This window comes from Varanus komodoensis, unplaced genomic scaffold (genome assembly GCF_004798865.1).
Source record: "Varanus komodoensis strain SLA01 unplaced genomic scaffold, ASM479886v1 scaffold19, whole genome shotgun sequence".
Classification (NCBI taxonomy): domain Eukaryota; kingdom Metazoa; phylum Chordata; class Lepidosauria; order Squamata; family Varanidae; genus Varanus; species Varanus komodoensis.
This window is the reverse complement of record NW_025335550.1, coordinates 8898690-8919660: the sequence shown is the minus strand read 5'-3', so window position 1 is coordinate 8919660 and position 20971 is coordinate 8898690. Positions and strand designations below refer to the sequence as shown.

At 43.5% G+C, this 20971-nt stretch overlaps 1 protein-coding gene across 2 annotated transcripts in view; it reads right to left on the bottom strand.

Annotated features, from left to right (window-relative positions):
* CDH13 (cadherin 13) overlaps window positions 1-20971 on the bottom strand; it is a 502431-nt gene that overhangs the window by 139957 nt on the left and 341503 nt on the right. For both annotated transcript variants that reach the window (XM_044427973.1, XM_044427974.1), the window contains one exon: window positions 6311-6489. In XM_044427973.1, coding sequence (XP_044283908.1) covers window positions 6311-6489 — 179 coding nt within the window. The remainder of the gene's footprint in view (window positions 1-6310; window positions 6490-20971) is intronic.

The following is a 20971-nucleotide window of genomic DNA, read 5'->3' as shown; positions in this document are numbered from 1 at the left end:
TGACTCCTCCTAGCTGTGCAACATGGGTGGGTGGGGGTGGGAACTGAGATGTTTGTGTAGGATTTGTTTGTGGGTAGGAATCTGAGAAGGAACAACTCACTGGAGATGACCTTCCTGCTGGGAACAATTGAGGACAAAAGGAGAAGGGGACGGCAGAGGTTGAGGTGACCAGATGGAGTCACTGGGGTGGTGGGTGTGGGCTTGGGTGGACTTTGAGGGGTGGTGGAGGGCAGGAGAGCCTGGAGGAATGTTGTCCATGGGGTCATGATGGGTCAGGTACAACTTCGCAACTAAACGACAACAAGGACTCTGCTGGATTCTCTGGGCTTGGCTTACTGGACTCTGGTCCACTTTGCAGCACCCATGAGTCAGAGGTCCTGCTGAGCGCACGCAGCATCTGAGGGGCACGCGCGAGGAGTGCTGGCTGCTCGCAGTGCTCCTCTTCTGGCTTCCCTGGATGGGGGAATCTGCCAAGTTGGACAACTGGGGCTCACGAGCATTTGGTGGATCAAGCTGAGCTTGGAAGAAGGTCTGCAGGTGCTGGAGGGACAGGTTTGTCTCCACACTGCACTCACATGCCCATGTTCAACACACCTAGTTCTTTTCCTCTTCAGATAGCAATGCCAAACTCAGGGGAGGACGCTGGGCAGGGATTCATGTTTAGAACCCATCCCTACAGTCATAGCCTTAACTTGAGCTTTGAAAGGTGGGGAGATGAAGGCCAAAATCCATCCACGGAGCCGAGGATGTGTCTCTTTGAATGTGGAGGAAGTCCTGCGGAGCTTACACAGTCCTTCGCTCTGCTTAGTCCAGGCGCTACACAATTCTATCCATACTGTATTTGCTGCGAAGTTCTCATGTTTTATTCTTCCCGATGCACCTGTTTCATTATTTTATTGTGTTAAATTGTTGTGCACAGCCTTGATGGGTTTTTAGCAAATGTTGTGACATACAAGTGTTAAAAAGAAATATCTGCATACATCTCGTCGCAACATGGGGCCACCCTCCTATGCTCTGGTCCCCTCCCTATTTTGACAAGAGGACTTTTGTGGCTTTGGCATGTCCTCCCTTGAGAAGGACCAGTCACATCAATTGCCAAAGCCCCTGCACCCCACCATGAAGGACACACAGAGGGTAGCAAAATGTCCAACAGTTTTTGTGGGTGCCGGGAGAGATCTGTCCTTATTCAGCCCATGTCCAAGAATCAGATGATCAAGTCTATCTGTCCCAAAGCTCTACTTCGTTCGACATGACAGTTGTTAAAAGATGGCCACCACCCCACTGCAAAGGTATTTGAAATCTCAACACTGCAAAAGTTCATCTCAATCAGTTATAGCTTGTTTAGAAAGGAAATAATAATAATAATAATAACAACAATAACAATAATAATAATAATAATAAAATAACCTCCACGGTAACCTGTAATCTACATTTCAATATCCTTTCCTCAGTAGCACATATTTTCAGAAGCTTGTTCCATATATTACAACATGCTAACATGAAAGAACTTGAACAGATAATTATACCCTTGTAACTTTAGCTTAAATTAAAGTGCTAAAGTAGCTAAAGTGCTAAATTAAAGTGCTAAAGCTCCCCATAAACATCTTCATCTAAGCACTGGTGAAACGGTAATAGAAGGAATTGGAAAATCTGAATAGCTTTGATCACTGAATAAATGCTGTTACTTTCCAAGAGTTTATGGCAGCAACTGCCACTGCATATACACTGGGAGAGCAAAATGTAAAACTTCCTTTGCAAATATATGCCAACTTACATCAGAAACTCCCCCACTGAACTGTGGGTAGACAAGTTTTGGATTAAGCTGTCAATTCACTCAGCTACCTCAGCCTAATTTTATCTTATAGCTAAGGTAGTTTCTTGAGTTGTCACAGATTCTCAAAACATGCTCATTGAAGGGGAGTGTTCACAATTGTGCATAAAGAAAAAACATTAAGTTTGGAGTGTTTTTCATTGGCTGTATTTATGCTTGAAACGTGAATGAAATAACCCAGTTTTGGGAAACGGCACAGATCTACATCAAAGCACTTCTGGTGTTAGCCGTTCAGCGCATGAACACCGAGAGACTTTCCCCACAGCTTCGCCATTCTTGGCTGATTGCAACACTAAACACACTTTGTGCAACATGAACATCAATATTCTGTATTCTTTCAGGATACTGAGAACTGTGCCTTGCTACCATCAATATGGATATGAGATAATAATAATTGTTATTATTCATTTCTATACTGCCTGCAGCTGAAGTTGTTTCGGTGGTTTACAAGGATAAAAACAGTAAAATACAATACATAAAAACATTAACAAAAATAAACATTAAGTTAGAATAACATTACATCAATGACATCAGAAGACTATAAAAGGGCAATAAAAAGATCCTGCCAATAATAGAAGGCACCTGGATAAACACGTTATCCTTTTCAGCATGCAGAAGGTGGACCTAGTTCAGGAGAAATTTGTGCCAGGGTTCCTCAGAGGTTGCCCCTAACACTGGTGCCCATGATCAGAGGAAAGCCATGAAAAATGGTGAAACAAACATAGAAACATAGAAACAGAGTGAGTCAGAAGGGACCTCCTGTTCAATTTTGGAGATTTTATTTGTATGTAAATAGAGCATCTTTATTTTATGTATCATCAGTCATCTCTAGAATGGAATGGAGAAGGTAGGTTTGTTCATTCACTGCCATCGATTTTTCAATTTCAACAAATTGGTTTTATCTTAGAGAGTGGAGGATGCCCCATCTAACTTGTGAAAACTGGGAAAGGTGTGTCAAGCTTAGCAGCTAGTTATTATGAATCCAAGAATCTGAAATCGGTCTATAAACTTACTCAAGGCGAACATTGAGGAAAACCAGCACATATTTTCAGTTGTAGATGTCTTAATTTTCCCAGTCTAATAGAGCTTAATAGAGTAGTTCCAGCTGAATGAACAATACTTTCCCCTCTTAAATCCTTTCTCAAAAAAAAAAAAAAAATAAAAATAAAAATCAGATTTGTAAATTTGACTCAGGCAAATGATCTCCATCCTGCTTGCTACACTTAGTTTGCAATCCAATTGCATAACAGCTTGCGATTGAGCCCCAGTGATTCAACAGAGCTTACTTTTGCATAAAATATGTGTAGGATCTTGCTGTCAAATTTGCTTGCAGCATTCATGCCACTACATTTGAGAGAGAAGATTCTTTTAAGAAGGTGGCTTTCCTGATATGGTGCATGTTAGTGTAATTTCACTTATATTAACTTTGTAGAGTTTACTGAATGTACAGTTTTTGATTCAGAGATAACTGAGTTTGGCCCCGAAATGTGACAGTAGGTAAACTGAGATTAAATTGCGATCCAAATGAATGTCTTTGCCATGCCTAGAATGACTCCAAATGGGGCTGATAAGGACCAAAACCGTGCTCATCAGAAGTGGAGCAGAGAAAACTCTTGAAGAGATGCTTGTGAAGTCAGAGGGAGACCCCTGCACATGGCTCACCACAGACTTATGAATGGACATAAAAGAGCTAACATGGACCAAAGCTCAAATGAACGCATGTAAAACTGTCATGGACTGGACTCCACCCTTAAACATCAACCTATATCCTGTATAGACTGGATAATTATTAAACACCCCCATCAAAATCATATCCTTCTGATTCGCAAAGGCAGTTCTCTTGTTTTCTCCTCGTGAAGCTCTAATGCTGCTTAAGGAATGCATAAATATGCACAGGCAGAGAGAGGCATACAAGACAGGTAGGAAACCACTAAAGAACAGAGGGAATTTACAAAGCTTATCCTGTCTAAGACCTTTACCTATTTTATGAGATTCCGTATCAGCAACATCTTGGTTTCAAAGTACCTAACAAATAGATTTCAGCTTAAGGCTCCAAGATCATAATATTAATTTATGTGCTTCCATATCTTTTATAACTCTCGGCATGCTTAAATTCTGCAGTTGACGGCACAGAGACTTTTGACACAGCCCAAACCAGGTGTGCCTTCTCAGAAGTGAGAAGAGAGTGGATGACAGGTCACTGATGTGTATGGAGTCAGACCTTGGTCTATCTGGGCCAGTGTTGCCCACACTGACTGGCAGCAGCTCTCCAAGGATTTCAGAGAGGGGGTTTCCCAGCCCTACCTGGAGAATTGGACTTGGGACCTTCTTCAGCCAGGGCAGCCAACCTATGGAATTCACTCCCCAAAGAGGTCCGCCTGGCACCATCGTTACTGGTTTTTCAGCGCCAGGTAAAGACCTTTTTATTTAAACATCATTTCAATTGTTAAAACATATGATCTGGCCTGGGCAACTTCTTCTTCCTTCTCTTTCTCATCCTATATTTTTATTTTATACTGGTAATTTTAATTTTGTATTTGTAAATCAATGTATTTTTTGTATTTTTATATTTAATGGTAATTTATTATGTACTATTGTATTTCAATGTACTTTATCATGTTGTAAGCCGCCCCGAGGTTTCGGCAAGGGGCGGCATAGAAATGTTATAATAATAATAATAATAATAATAATAATAATAATGATGATGATGATGATGATGATGATGATGATGTGTGCTCTCTCCTACAAAGATCCACTGAAGTTTCTACCATCCCAACACACACTTGCGTCAGCAGCCATGGTAAGTTATTGTGGGAGATCATGTTCCTCCCATGCCTACCCACTTCCGTGATGCATCTCAGCTCCTGCTATTTTTAGGCCCAGCTTACAGGATTAAGACGTTAGTGTTTCCTACGAATCCTCATTTTAGGTTGCAAGTGGCTCGTCAGAGGTAAGTGACATGAGGAATGCATATGACCTGCATGATTATTTTTCTCCACCTGCCTCTGCTGCTGAGTTTGGTGAGGCCTAATATCCATTCTTTCTTAAGAAAACTTACATCCCACTCTCCAGCCTATAAAAAGATGGTTTACACATCAAGCAAACCAACCCACCAATCAATCATTCACCCCTCAACACTTAAAAGATAAAGAAACACAAACTACCACTTAGAAAGAATTTAGGACAGGCAGAAGTAGCAGTTTAAACTTTGCAAAATAAAAGGCATCAGCAGCTCGCCAGACCAAACGCTTGATGGAATGGAAACAGCAACAACAAGGTTTCATGAGGCTGCAAAAACCTGACGAGGAGACGGCGAGGTGGGGACCCCCCAGACAGAGTTTCTCACACCCTCAGGTGGAGGTTCCCCAGCTGCTTCCTTCCAGATGTTTTGGGCATCCACATGCATGACCAACATCTGGTCAGGAATGCTGAAAGCAACCTGGGGAAAGAATGGCCTGAAGCAGCGATTCCCAAACTGTTCCACGGAAACCTAGGTTTCCGCAGATGCCTCACAGGCAACAAATCTCAAAAATCAAACATAAAATGGGTCTTCAAGTGAAACCAGCTGAGCCCAACTATTCAATTGCCAGTTGGAGACCAAGCAGCAAAAACGGAAATGCATCACAGGACTTGGTTCCTAGGACTCAATTGCATCCTGTTGGGAATAACTGAAAGAATCTATTTGGAATATCACGGTATAATTGCTTTACTTATTATATTTAAAATGTTTCCCCTTTATTTCCAAACCTAATACTTGATGCGAAGCACTCAGGAAAGAGAAGCAGATGAAAGAAGGAAGAATGCTGTGGGTTCACAATGCTTAGTAAAAATCAGGGATAAAGTTGGTTCCGAGGGGAGGGGGGAATGTCTTCAGAAAGCCTGCATGACCAGAAAAGTTTGGAAACTGCAGAAGGCCTTCCTCTGTGCTCTACCAAGCAGAATCTCTGATTTTGGAGCAACAAGAAGAACGTCTAGTGTTAAAACTAGAACACCAACCAAGCTACTTCGGCACAGAGGATGAGTGGTGTCGTGAGGACATTTCACCAGCTCTGCTGAAAAAGGTCCCCCCTCCATCCTTCTCCCCTCCCCCCCCCATTTCCTTCACACAGTGCATCATTTTAGATGTGACGCCCGCAGGCATGGGCCACGTTGTTTTACTGATTGTGTGTAAGCCGCTTTGGGAGCCTTCTTGGATAAGGAGCGGGGAAAACAAAATGCTAATAATAAATATTGCTGCAGATTACCCAGACAGCTATCTGAAGATCTCTCAACAGCAGGGAAGCCAAAAACCACATCACAGCACAGTGTTCTGCTATCGAGGCACATATCTGCCCTTTCTGTTGGTGCCAGATTAAAAAGGACTCCAAACGAGATGTTTGGAGATCGTATCAATAAACAACCAGTTGTGTCCCCCATGCAGTGACACATAAATAATGCTTTCATCCATACGCAACTGAAACAAGGAAACATGTGACTTACTTCACGGTCCAACATGGCTGGAGACACCACCGTGACAATGTCCCCCTTCTCTGGGTCAATGTAGAACATGTTCGGAGAGGGTTTGTCTGGCGTCTGCTTGAGGATATTATATCTCAGCACGGCATTCTCTGTAACTGGGTCATCCGCATCAAAAGCAGTCACACGCATCACGGTCGTTCCTGAAAGGAAGAGTAAGGAAAGGTCATCCTTGGCAAAGAGCTGTGAAGCAGGTAGAGGGGAAAGATGGGTTTGTTTTAAAACTAGATTCTAACCCTCACAATTCAAGAGGCAGAGAGATCCAGAGGTGTTGTACTTGACCATCTCAGGGAAGGGTGAAGTTTTATTATCATATCTCAGTTTTATTATCATTTTAAACCAGTTATTGCAATGGGTGATGATTCCTTTTCTGTTTCAATAAAGATTTGTGAATATTTGCAATGCCCAGGACAAAAAGATAGCTAGCTAGCTAGCTAGCTAGCAAGATAAATGGGAATATACAAATATGGGAGAAACAGAATTGACACACATGCTTAGCCAGTCCTGACTTTTAAGTGCATAGCTGCTGAAGTTTGGGTTTGCACCTGTGTGTTCAAATACATCCAACCTGAATTAGATTTGCCGACTCTCTCTTTGCCTCTTTTCTCATAACCTCCTAATTCCTATTCGCTTTCTAGTAGATTGATTCACCATGAGGGAATAGTGATTTGCCTTTGGGAGAGAAGGAACTTTAGTTTTCAGAAATTCAAGTGTGAGAGAAAGCACAATCAACTAATTGTCTATCCTTGCAGACTTGAAGAAACACCTGCATGCAAAGGCTGTTGATTACCCAAGGTGGAATGTGTCCTTTTTCTGCAGGCTACATTTGGGGTGCTCAGTTAGATGAACCTTCCCAGAACATGCAGAGCAGAAACAATACAATAATTGCAGCTGTGATATTTTGAATGGAATGTCAAAGGAACCCAAGGAGTTTCCAGTCGTCAGGAACTGGCCTATTCCCTCCTTCTGTCTGGCTATCAAACTTCAGGCATTCTCTTGAACTACAATTATTTTATGGAAACCTAACCAATTGCAGAATGATATGAACTATAAATAGTCATTGATCGGGACTGAAGGAGCAGCATCCCTCCTTGTAAAGAGCTGAATCTAAACTGGAGGCTCCTCCTCTGTCCCTCTCTTTGGATGCTCTTCCTGCTTGAAACCAAGATGGGGAAATTGGAGACCCTCAAATGGAGTTGCTTGTTTGTCCCATTACCTCATTACTGAGTCAAGGACTGGGTCTTTCATCTGCTTCCCCTCCTCTTCCAAAACCCTTCCAACCCTTCCAAAGCAGGTCAATTCTTATGCTCTGTCTGGGAAACTTCACTAGGTCACCTTGAAACATTGAGGTTCTTGCTCCTCCTAAGAATCAGAGGCATCAGTCTGAACAGTAAAGAGAAGAACTCTCTTCCTACACTAGCCTGCTCTGACACACCAATGAAAGCCCTCTCTCTCTCTCTCTTTCTCTCTGCACCAGGAGGATCGCCAAATCCAACAAAGGGTATGCACTCAGCTTCTTGTCCATCAACAACTTAAAATAACAAGGAGCATACAAGGACGCATGTGCGGTGGAGACTCTCCTGAGATGGAAAGTTCAAGTGTCCTGCAAGAATCATCATCCAAAGGTTGCCGAAGAAGAACTTTATCCTCATTTGACCAATGACTTTGTAAACTCAATTAAAAGACTTTAATGAATTTTCCATACCCACCTCATTAGGCATATTCTTCACGAGTCTAGATATCCCCTCCCCACACCGTGAGCAAGTTGTAATTACGAACAGTAGGGGATGATTAACCTGAAGACCTAAAAACACTCCTTCCTTCCCAGGTCCAGTGGAGTTCTTTGCATGGGGTCCCTCCTCTTGCTTTCCATTTCAGTCCCTTGAACTCCTGCATAACTTTTGTTAATGCACAGAAAAAATTCATGAAACTCTATTTCAACTGTAGAGTTTTGCAGGAAAACTTTCCACGGACATTTCTGAGATGTTCTAAAAGATCCGAGAGGCAAAGAGCCCTTTTCTTCCTACACATGGGCAGGAATGAGATCTTGTCTCTGCCCTTCGCTCCATCTATGGTTCTATGTGTTTGTTTCACTGTGCATTCTTCTGTTCTTGCATTCTGGTTAAACAGGTAAAGTGTTTACCTGTTCCATTGATTCTGGAACTGAAGTACATTTTCAAGTACAAATCACCCAAAATGGAACCAGCCCTCTTGCCCCCAGTGCCCCAAATCTCACACTGGCAGGACCAGGGCCTGGCATACCCTGCAAGCACCTGCAGGACCAGGAAAACCTGTGCAGGTGCTTGCAGGGAACACCTGAGAGATCATGCCCCGTGGCTGGGCCCTGGAACAAGTGAAACGGCTGCTCTGCACAACTGCTTCTTGCGGCAGCAGTGCGAGTTGTCTTTGTGCCTCTTGTGTGCTCTGATTCTCCGCATCCCTGCTGGAGCCCCAAACTTGCTCCTGCCTTGCTCCCGTTTGTCACTGCTTGGTCCAGCTTGGTCTTCCTCGCTCTGGTTAGTCCCTACCTTGTTCCACTTTGTCCCTGCCGTGCCGTAGCCCTCTCTTGTCTGTCCCTGCGGCCTCCCTCCTCCACCTTGACCACCTTTATGTGGCTCCTCCCCAGAGTACAACCCCTGGACTGTTTCTGGACTGTGTTCTCTCTCTCCCTTGGGCTATACCTGTCTGCCACCTGCCTTGTTTCTCCTCTTGGATGGCCAGTCTTTGGCTCTGTGGACCTATGGAGCCCTACCTTACACCTGAACCCTGGTCCCAGCTTTCTGCCCCTCCCAGCCTGCCACCCATGTCCCAGTCCTGCCCCATCTGCCCCATGGGATGGCCCTGCTTCTAGCATTACAGGGCCCCTGAGTAGACTGTATCAAGAGAAAGTGCAGGTGTGAGTCCCAGACACACAGATATGGTGCCGAATATCATTGATTTCCTTTCAGAATAAGCATTGGGGTCTGGGAATCTATTTCAGTGCACCTTCTCCATGCTGCAGACATCAATGCTTTGCTTTCTTTCTTTTTCTTTTTCTCTGGCTTTCTCCTTTCCCCTACACACTTTGCTTTTCTTCCTTTATTTTTCCCCTGCACGTTCGTTCTTCTTCTTGTAGTGACCTTGAAAATACGATTTCTAAGGCTTTACTTCATTGCCACCTCAGGCACAGTTAAACCCTTGAGAAATATAACCGAGATCTGACAGTATCCAGGGTTTGTTCACTAGTGATTAAAAGCTAGAGAGCTTGAAGTCAAGAAACCTGCCCTCAGATGCTCTTTCCAGTGTCCCTTCACCATAACTTCCCAAGCAAGTATTCCAAAAATCTTTCTAGGTGTGTATTTCACCCATTTGATTTGTCACTTCTGTGGAAAAAGTAGAAATAGCGTATTTCTTTTCAAGTTGAAAAACCACCATACTCTAGAGGATTTTGACCCTTCACATTACACTATATTGGATCCAGACTGAGTTAGAAGATGCCCATTCAACTCAACGGGGCTTGCATTAGCGATGGCTAATATGTATCCCTATTTAGCCCAGTAGATTTACTTATACTGAGTAAATTATACACTCTTGACAGAGATGGCCTGCATTTGCTTGATGATTTTCAAATTCCATATTCTTAGCATGTGGATGTTTACATGAAGATTGGAAAGGGTCTAGAGGAGGGCAATGAAGGGTCTGGAAACAAAGCCCTATGAGCGAGATCGGCAGAACTGGGCATGTTTAGCCTCAAGAAGAGAAGACTGAAGGGGGACAGGATAGCACCCTAAAGTACCTCAAGGGATATCAAAAAAAGGAAGGACAAGACACCTTCTTGTTCATTCCAGAGTGAAGGACATGAAATACCAGGATCGAGTCATATTCAGGCTAGATATCAGGCCAAAAAAGTCCTCAGTGTCAGAGCAATGTGACAGTGGAACCAGCTGCCGAGGGAGGTGGTGGGCTCTCCCACACTCGAGACATTCAATGTGAAACTGGACAGTCATCTGACTGGGGTTTGTTTAACTTGGTGACCTGCACTGAGCATGAAGTTGGGACTCGATGGCCTTCTTGGCTCCTTCCCACGCTCCTATTCCATCCATCTATGAAAATGCACAAAACCCCCCATATAAAAAGGAGACGAAATGCACACACACCTTGGGGTGTGTATTTCTGCATTTTAAGCTTATTTGCACAAATGTGAACATGTGAATTTGTGCAAATACAAGTTGGCAAAATAGGTGGAAATGCATTTGCTTCAATGTCAGGTTCTTTAATAAGCAGATGATGGAGGACAATCTCCCCAAATGTCTCCGAAATTTGGTCTGACCAGCTTTGGACTCAGTCAACTTTTGGACAGTGAGTATCCACCACAATACAAGCTCAGTATAGGTTGTCTTCCAATGTGCATATTGTCAGTTTTGGAATGGAGCTCAAGGACTATTCTGTGTCATAAAAGCACATATGCATCATTAGCAGCACAGCAGAAATAATAATCATAAATAAATATGAATTGAGCTGTCATCTAATTAAATAACTCTGTTGATTAATGCTATGAGTTTTACTCAATTACCCAATACATTAGTTAATTACATTTGCATACAAGTACCATAAGCAATGCAAACCAAGCATTGTACTTCTTTTATTATTAGAAGATATGTTAATCTCTTGAGCCCAGTATCAGGCTAGAAGAGGCATCCCCTCCTATGTTTCAAGAGGCATTCCCTTGTGGCAAGGATGGGCCAGCTCACTGGGAGGGCAGGGGGCATTTTCATCTCCTCAACAAGCCACCCCTGTGAGCCACACATGGTGACCCTGTAGCAACTGAGCCCCCAAAAGCAAAATAAATAGCTGAATGGTTATGGTAGAACCACTAAGGAAATTGGAGCAAACCATGCTCACTGAACTGAATACAGCAAATGAAGCATTGGCTTGTACAGATCTGTCACACACTTAAAAGCATCCTCAAAGTATAGCACACGTTCAGAAATGGGCTTCAAGTACAAGTGACATCCAACACCATGTTTAGTTCAGAAGTGCAAAGGCTAGCCTCTGGGTCACAAATGAACTGAAGCACATTTTCCTTGCATGCTTATTGTGGAAAAGCAGGGGTGAAACTGACCCTCTGCACACTGCCTGGGAGCTCAAAGCAGGGATGCGAGGCAGAGAAGGGAGTACAGGTCATCAGCCCTGCCGATCAGGTGATCTGGAACATCAGTAAGGCCCAGCCGGCCTTAATGGCTGATCTGAGCTTGGTCTCCCAGTCAGAGCAACTCATTCAGCGGAAGCTCCCAGGTTCTTGCTGATTTGCTCTACCTTGCCTTCCTCTTGCTGGCCCATTTTATTTATTTATTAGATTTATACCCCACTATTTTTTCCTTACAAAGATCTCAAAGTGGCTTCTATTGTTCTCCTCTCCTCTATCTTTTCCCCACAATAAGAACCCTGTGAGGTAGGCTGAGATCTCCTGAGTTCCATCCCTGCCCTCTTAACCACTACACCGCACCGGCCTTTGTTATTGATCTGAACATCTCCCTGGCATCCCACTGTCTGCTGAACCCGCTGGCCTTCTTGTTTTCCTCTTGGCTCTGGCCTGACCTGTAGTAGTAGTACCTCTCCACTCCTCAATGGTCATCTGGAATCCTGTGTCCAGTTCTGGGCACTGAGATTTGAGAAAGATGCAGAAAAGTTAGAATGATGCAGAGGAGGGCACCAAAAATGATCCAGGGTTTGGAAACACTGCCATACAAGGAGAGACTAGGAGAACTGGGCATGTTCAGCCTTGTGAAGAGAAGACTGAGGCAGGAGGGCATGATGTCCCTCTAGAAGTACCTCAAAGGGTGTCACAAAGAGGAAGGTCAACATCTCTTCGTGCTGATGCCAGAGTGTAGGACACGGAATAATCTGTTCAAGTTGCAACAACCCAGATTCAGGCTGGTCATCAGGAAAAGCTTCCACTGTCAGAGCAATACAACAGTGGGACCAGTTGCCTGGAGAGGTGGTGAGCTCTCCCATGCTGGAGGCATTCAAGAACAAACTGGACAGCCTTCTGAGTGGGACAGTGTAACTTGATGTCCTGCAATAGCAGGAGGCTGGACCTGATGGCATTCATGGCCCCTTTCAGCTCTATTATTCTATACACTTCCCTCTGACCTTTCCAAATATCCCTGTGGATACGTGATCTTCCTGGGTCCTAGCCAACCTCTTTCCCAGGGATCCTGGAATGCCTATATGCATTTAATGCAGTCCAGACATTTCTTTAATATTCAAGCCCTCCTTAAAAATATCCCTTCTTGCCCCCTCCAGATAGTTCTTTCCTCAACTAAAAATGCATTCATTTTTTGTTCTGCTTCCTCAAGATTCTGATGAGATTTTGTTACTTAAAAGAAGGCCCTGCATTCCCTTCTTTCTTTCTTTCTTTCTTTCTTTCTTTCTTTCTTTCTTTCTTTCTTTCTTTCTTTCTTTCTTTCTTTCGGAAAAGGTAACAACATTAAGATCAATGGGTTTTTGGTCTGTGCACATGTAACTCGGTTCATATTTCAAAAGGATCTATAGCTTAGAATTCATCCAAATGTATTAAACTGAAGATGCATACCTCCCTGGCATTACTCCATCATAAAGTTTTATTCTTCATAAAAGATTCATTTCCCAAGACTCATAAACTGACTATTTCTAATTTGGTGTCATTTTATAAATGCCTCCATTCCGAACATCAATCAAAGGCAGCTGTATTCTGAGCCAACAAATAACAGCCTGAAAAACCATTGTGTTAAACAATCGTGTGTGTGTGCGCTCATGCACAAGGTTAATATACGCATAATTGGAACAACCTTCACAATTCTGCCTGAATTTTCTTGTGCTTACTGTGAATGTATGGGGAAGGCAGAGTTATCCTCACTCCATTTTTGTTATACCGTCAAGCCAGACGTGTGGGACCTGAACTTTCATGTCTGTGGTCTTCTGTTCTTCTTTTCTAATTTTTGGATATCAACATCATATCTCAAACAACCTCAGCAGATGCATTAAGTAGTACATGAATTAAAGGCTGGGCAATGGCAGAGTTCTTTAGCAAAGGGTTTATATCCGTGTGATGAGATATTACATGAGCAAATGCTTGTGAAATATCTTGGGTATTCATAGCTCAATTTATCTTTTCATTGCTGATCAGACTGTATTTATAGCCTACTAAAAGATAGGAACAGCCGTGAAATTGACATGCTTTACCTTCACCTCTGCAGCAAGTCCAGAGAAAATCCCTCAGGACTGAACTTGGAAAGGTATCTTAAATCCTTTATCAATTTCACAAGCTGGGATGTACTTCTGTGTTGCTGAGATGTAGTTGGATGCAAAATCTGTCTTCTATAGGAAGAAGGAAACTTCTATTCTCAAATGTTCCCCCCACCTGAACACTGGGGGGTCCCTCTGATCTCACAGCTCACACATTCAACAGGTTGATTGCAGTATTTCCTGGGGGGCTGGGGGCTCCTTCCATGGGGAGGAAGAGGCTATGAGATCTACATCCATCAGTACAAATCTGGATCCAACCCCAGGTGGAAAAGTTTGTCAGATTCTTTTCCATTATGTTCACTCTTGGTGCATAATTTTCAACGATTGTGCAAGATGTGGCATTTTCAATTGCACTTTTAAAAAAGTGCTCTTCCAGCCAAAATACCCTCCCCCCCCCCCACACACACACACTGCAAAAGGAACTGACAAATCAAACATTTGGGAGGTCAGGAAAATTGGTCAATGGATTGACAATATCCACACAAGATCCTGCAATCTGTAGGAGATCCATTCTATTTCCACCTACTCTTTCTTTTCTGCTCCACCAGAGAATTTTCTACTTATGTCTCCCAGAATGGCTTGGACATTAGATCTGTCTCATTGCTGGCAATCAATGTCTTTACAAAAGCTGCATTATATCAGATTTGCATCGACTTGCAATTTCCATCAAAGTTTGGTATAATGCCTTATTTTTGATCCTAGAAATCAGAATGGACTAGAAATACAAGGCTGCAGAATCTGAAGTGTTCAGTTTCTCAGGAAAAAGTGTGTGAGAGAGAGATATCAACTTTTCATATCTGCTTTTTGGTAGCCTTTTATAATCAAAACACTGGAACAGTATCTGATGCAGTCAAGGTGATAACTACTGTTTACTTCAAATTTCCTTGAAGCACGGTAATCAAACCGAAGGTCTTTTACTTTATAACATACTGTTTCTTTTTCTAGTTATCTTGGGGAACCATTCATTTTGTCCCTCACCTGGCTGCACTAACTAACCTGTTCTGGTTATATGTTGGTTAAGGGCATATGTGAAAGAAGACAGCCCAACTGGAACTCAGGAAGCCAAGAAAAGGAGGCCCGCTAAGGAGAATATGGAGACAGAGAAGAGATAAGCTACCCTAAACCTATAGGATCCGATTCCAACTACACCAAGAAGGACCCTAGAAAGTATTGCTAGAATAATCCCAAAGAAATGGCAATGACAGAGGAGTCGAAACAAAAGCTTTCAGACCAGTATACTGAACTGGGTTGAGGACTGCACAACTACAAAATCCATTTCCACTTTAAAAAGAAATAACAGGAATGTGGAACACCTGTCCTGATTTTCTGGTTCAAAAATGAATGCCGCCCATCATGGAAGTCATTGTCGTAAAAGAGAAGACCTAATTATGTGACATTAATTGCACTGTTTGATATATCAGATGAGGTTGCAGGATGCTGGCAAAGCAACAGGACTGGAGGAAGAGGAAGCATCATGAAACTTCAGAAGTCTGCTGAATGAACCAACCTGGCTGACAACTGCATGCCAGTTCAGAGGTGTTGAGGCAGAAGAATTTTCCAGAACCCAACCTCTATGACTGGTTGCTGAGGAAGTCCTCTCATGTTTCCACTAGGAGTGCTTCAGATGGACACAAGAGTTTGAAAAAGAGTTTGGCCAGCAAACCCAGGCAGATGGGCTAAGCCAAGGATATTTCACTATCCTTTGCTCATGTTATATCCATCACATGAATATAAACCCTTTGCTAAAGAACTCTGCCATTGCCCAGCCTTTAATTCACATACTTCTTAAGGCATGTGTGGAGGTCATTTGAGATGTTCTGTTAATATCCAAAAATTAGAGAAGGAAAACAGAAGATCACAGGAGATATCTGTAAGAAGATAAAAGAGGTAAAGGGTGATGTAGTCAAGCATTCCTTTCCCACAATAGCCAACCTGCTGCTTGTGGCGAGACCACAAGCAGGACACGGAGCAATAACAATCTTCCTTTCATGATAGCCAGCAAGCTGGCACAAGACATTGCCATTCTGGCCCTCAACATTTGGGGCAGCGTAGAGTCATTCCAAGTAGGAGGCCTTCAAGCATCGGATGTCAGTTCCATGCATGAATTGAGATGCACAGAAGCTTGAATCATTGGTCAATTACTAGCCAGAGCGACTGATACAAAATTGGGCATGGAGAAGAAATTCGTTTCAGTGTGGTTGTGATGGTAATTTGGCAAGATGGGCAAAGGTATTAATATTCAAGACAGCAGTCACTCAAGTTTGGCTTGTTTGTTCAATGAATATGTGATGAAGGAAGCTAAATGGCATGCTTGACCGCCCCAGACTTTGAGTGATTCGCTCTTAAATGTTTGGATTTGAACTCCTGTACATGTAACCATGATTGTACTGAAATAGGGTATATTCACCTTGCTTGTGGTCTCTCCCCCCCCCCCCCCCCCCCCCCCGCGTGCCTCCTTTTCCTGACCGGTGCCTCATATTTTGCAGTTATACGGCAGCCTGGTCTGTCCCAAAATTTTCCAGTCTGGAAACAGCTGCAGAATTTGGCTGACACAGTTGAATGAGCATTTTGTTTTAGTTCATTTCTGGTAGAATTTCCCAGGCTTTGAAAAGTTTTTCACATTAAGGAGAGAGAAAAAGAGATTTAAAGTTCAGAAGTAGGGAGAAAGTGTTATCAAACGTGCTTCAAGAAGTTGAAATGGGAAATGACTGGAAGTCTGTAAAAAAAGTTCATCTTTTTGGAAAGTGCAACGGAAAACGAAATCTCAGCATTGCAAAGCACTGAAAATGTTTCTATTTAAACATGTGTACGCAAATACATATACTCACTTCACATTAGGAAAAACAGACAAAACTGTATGCATTGCCAATGTGATTTTCAAACAGGTAGCCATCCAGACAGACAAATGGAAAGATACGAGACCCCCATACGGAAATGGGATGACAAGCATCTGCCCTCTTGAAACTGGCCAACTTGGCGAGAAAGAGACCGGCAGATCTATCCAGCCACCCCTAACTAGGGTTGGGCAGAAAGTAGATTGGAGTCATTTGTGAGACTCAGCGGGGGGGCAAGGGGCAGGCCCCAAATCACCCCTCCCTACCCAAGCATCATCCCATTTTGTCTCATAAACAGGGAGAAAACGAGAATACACTGAGAATTATGAAAAGCACGTCTAATTCATTGTGATCAAAATAAATCAACTTTCGGGAAAGTGTAATGGCAAGGGGTGGATGACTGGCTGCGACACTCATCATAACTAATTACATGTTTGACTGTCAATTTGTACTTTAAAGAAAAACAAGCCCCAGGGAAGCAAAAACAAATATAAGAAGAAAGATCTATTATGTCTCCAATCAAGTGCATTTGAATTGCAGCTGCAAATATTAACTTATGGATGTTATTAAACTTGGAGGCATCGCTCAATAAAGGATGGTTAGTGGGAATTAATGAGTTCATTTCTTTACAATAGCCAAGCATTTTGCAGGGCCAAACGTTTCCTAATGCCCAGAACTCTGGTTTTGCTGAAATGGGATTTAAGTGTCTGGCGAATGCCTGGTAGCGTCCGGTTCAAATTTCCCTGCAGGCTCCGTTGCGGCACACGCTCCAACAAAGCAGAGGGCCTGCCGATGGACTCCCCATCTGCAGCCGTGGGTAATGCACACAGCCTGCGTGTTTCAAGCAGCGTCTGTTCGTTGCAGGCCTCCATAATCCCGTACCTTTTCATGGCATGGAAATGTATGTTTAAATAAGCGATTGGGGATTTTCTTTCAAGAGACACACCTGTACAAATAGTCACGTGTCCTGCAGCACCTTACACATTTTTCCGGTTAAGTTTTCTGCTTGCGAAGCTCTCGGAGTGATTTTGGCCAGCTGCTGACTCTCAGCCCAACCTACCTTGCAAGGTTGTTCTGAGGATAGAATGGGGAGGAGAGGGAAGACCAGACAAACTATTCTGGGTTCATCGCAAGCATGGGGAAAAGTGGGGAATAAATACTGTTGCTGGTGCGCCCCTGCTGTGCTTGACAGCCTGGCTCTGCTCTTGTAAATGGCAGAATAAATAATAAAAGATTGTGTCAATTTAAATAAAAGTCACACAAACATGTACGGATTGCTGTGCAAAGTTATATGTTGCAGAAAGGCCGGCAAGGTAATACAGACTTGAGTCAGAATGCAGAATAGAAAAATTAGAAACAGAGCTAGTCAGAATGGGATCCCTGGGCCATCTAGTCTGACCTCCAGCACCAGCTGGCTCTGCTCATGACATTCCTATCAGGCCTACACACACACACACACGCGCGCGCACACACAAAATACAATATGTTGTGTCAAACTGGGACTTGGAAGATCTGTGTTCTAGCCCCTTTCTAACCCTATCCATAAACACCCTCAATGATGGATCTTTAACCAAACTCCTGTGGAAGCCCATTCCATATCCTAGGGGTCCTTGCCGCCAGAAATTAGACCTGCTTGCAAAAATGTGCATCTCAGACAACATTGCATTTAAAAATACAAGTCACAGAAGAATTACCCAAAGTGAGCTTAAGAGTCAGAGAATTCCTGAAGTACACTAAACCGATTTCAACAGGTGAACAATGAGAAGCTGAAAGCAACCAGATTTGACAAATCCATTCATTCTATCCCTAAATCTGTCCTGGGCATCCTGTCCTACTGATATTATTTTCCCTTTTCCTGCTATTATTTCCCCCCACAGATATAAGGTGAAGCATTATCCCTGTATGCTAAACATTCCCGATGTAACATAACTCTGGGCTTTGTCTCCCCACGCTCACAATATAGGAAAGTTCTGTTGTAAATGACTGAGATTTAAAATACTGCCAAAGCCTATGGGCAAGTTGCTTAAACCTGAGGTATGACAGCAATCAGTCAGAAATGACTTATAAAAGCAAAGGCGACAGTAAGTGGGAATTACTTTTTCCATTGAATGTTCTCATAAACCATGAGCCAAGCAGAGATTTATGGCTGGGTCAAGCGTTAGCAATTCCAGTGCTTAACCTTCCCCCACCACCCTCATCCCTCACCCCCGGGATCTTTATAGGTGTTTGGGTAGCAGAAATTATTCATGTGGTAAGGTTACTTGGAAATGAGTTATGTCTACTCTTGTTCACAGAAATATGGTGCAGGAAGCATATGCTTAAACCGTGTTCTTTAAGAGTCTGGCACTCCTGGAGGGATTGAGATATATGGACCTTCCAGGTATCAGGATGGGAGGATGCCGTTATTATGGGGGAAAGGACAAGCTTCTTTGATACTGATGCATTGCTTTAAGGGCCCCTCTTTGGACAGAATGAAATGCACTAAATGCAGCAATAGCCAAGGCGATCAAGCCAACAGCAGAAGCGATGATTCCCCCCTTCCTACTGCCCCTTCGCTCCTGCCAGCAAATTTTATTAAAAATAATAAAAAAAGGATGAATGGCATTCCAGGGGAAGGATTCAGAGGTCCGTGAATCAGCAAAACTCAAGCTTACCCAAGTTTCTCCGAAATCCATCACAGCCCTCTTTCCAAGTTGAATCCATCTCAGATTGCAATTTTTCTCTTTTGTTCTCTCACGATAAGCCATGCCTATTTCAGTGTACATTTTCCCAAATGTACACATTGGTTTTGCACATCTTTGAAGTCTACACACTCCTCTCCTCGCAATTAAATAATGTTTGTGTGTGTGCTTCAAAAGAACATGCTTTTTATGCACGTTTTTCAAATGCACACACACTGTTGAATATTTTGGGGAGCATCTGTGAATTAAAATGCTGGAAGTACACAAGGTTCAACCGCGGACAGTGTTCGAGTCTATACCCAGTCTGAAAGGTGCAAACAGAGTATATCCTGATCAAAGGCAAACCAAAGCCATTTTCTGAAACTCCTGCTACACATTTCATCTCTGTTAGGACTATACCAGGCAAAACACATCAGAAAATGCCCTGCATCTCAAAGCCAATTTTTCTCTCACCTCACCCTGGCCTCAAGACTTCACAGCCATTTATATTATTACTGTCTTCCAGCACCGACACGCACTTCGCTATGCTGATTCCTTGTTCCCATCCCCACCTTGCAAAGCAAGCTGGGCTTGCTTGCCATCATTCAAATTTGATTCTGATGTTTACAGGCTGTTTAAATGCAGATGAAGACTTTACAGTCTAGAACGGCTAAGCACAGTCTTACTAAAAGAAATAAATCCTGCAAGGATTTTGCATTATCTTTCCTTCCACAGCCAAACATTGATGTCCCCTCCTGCTAATTCTCTCCTGATACTGCTCCTAGTTTCTCCTTCTAGGTATCTGTTGGTCCAGATAGAGACAGGATCTCCTAGTGGTTGCAGTTCATGTCTTCTACCTGCACATGATTTGGACTAACAAGGGGCGTGGTTGCTGAGGCTGGTGGGAGATGAAGTCCAATGCATCTGGAAAGCATCAGGTCAGAGAGTGAGTGTTGTGAGGCTACTCGACATGTAAACAACCCACACATTCACAAGCAATAAAACTAAAGTCCTTTATTGCTTCTTGTCTACAAGATTTACAACTCTATAGAGAAGCTCTTCTGTGGAGGTCTTTGGAATGCAGATGTTAATCCTCTAGTGGCCTCTCTCCCCGAGCCCACGTGGGACTAGCCCTCCTGGTCACGCCTTTCTTCCCTCTGACGTAACAAGGTCTGCCATTGCTCGTACCTTCTCAGATTTCTACGATTGGTTGCTAGGGAAAAGTCTATCATGCCCCCTGCATCTCCTGTGTCATGTTCAGGAAGTTCAGCATCAGTGGGAGGAGGGACAGCCTGCTCTGACTCCTCCTGAGTAGAACTCTTGGTGTCTTTTCCCTCGGCGCTCTCTTGCTTGGATGTGGGCTCGGGTGTTTGCTCAATGGGCAGTGAGTCAGGGGGAGGTGCGGCTATCTGCTCAGCCACCCCCAAGCTAGGATACAGGGTCCTAAGCACAAGAGGTGCTGTCTCTGTCGGGACTTCAGGCTTGACAGTGAGGCTATGACTGCAGGGACACTGGTTTTAACCCTGCTCAAGCGGGGGTTTACTTTGAGCTGAGCCCCACCCTTGAGGGATCAAAGTCAATAAAGGGTAACCCATTGCTCTGCCGCAAGCCACACCCAACACTTCAACTCCAGAGCGAGCAGCAAGCTCTAAGCAGCAAGCTCATATTTTCTGAACTGCCAAGACAGCTTCAACGGCTGGTATAGAAATTAAGAAACTGAGTACGTTGATAGAGACGTTGTACCTGCTTTCGCTTGATCAAGAGCAGGACTCTGCAGCTGATATGCTGGGAATTCTGCTTGCTTCAAACAAGCAGGAGGAGGATTCCTTGCCAGATTTCCTGCTCAGGTCAGAGCAGGGAGGGAG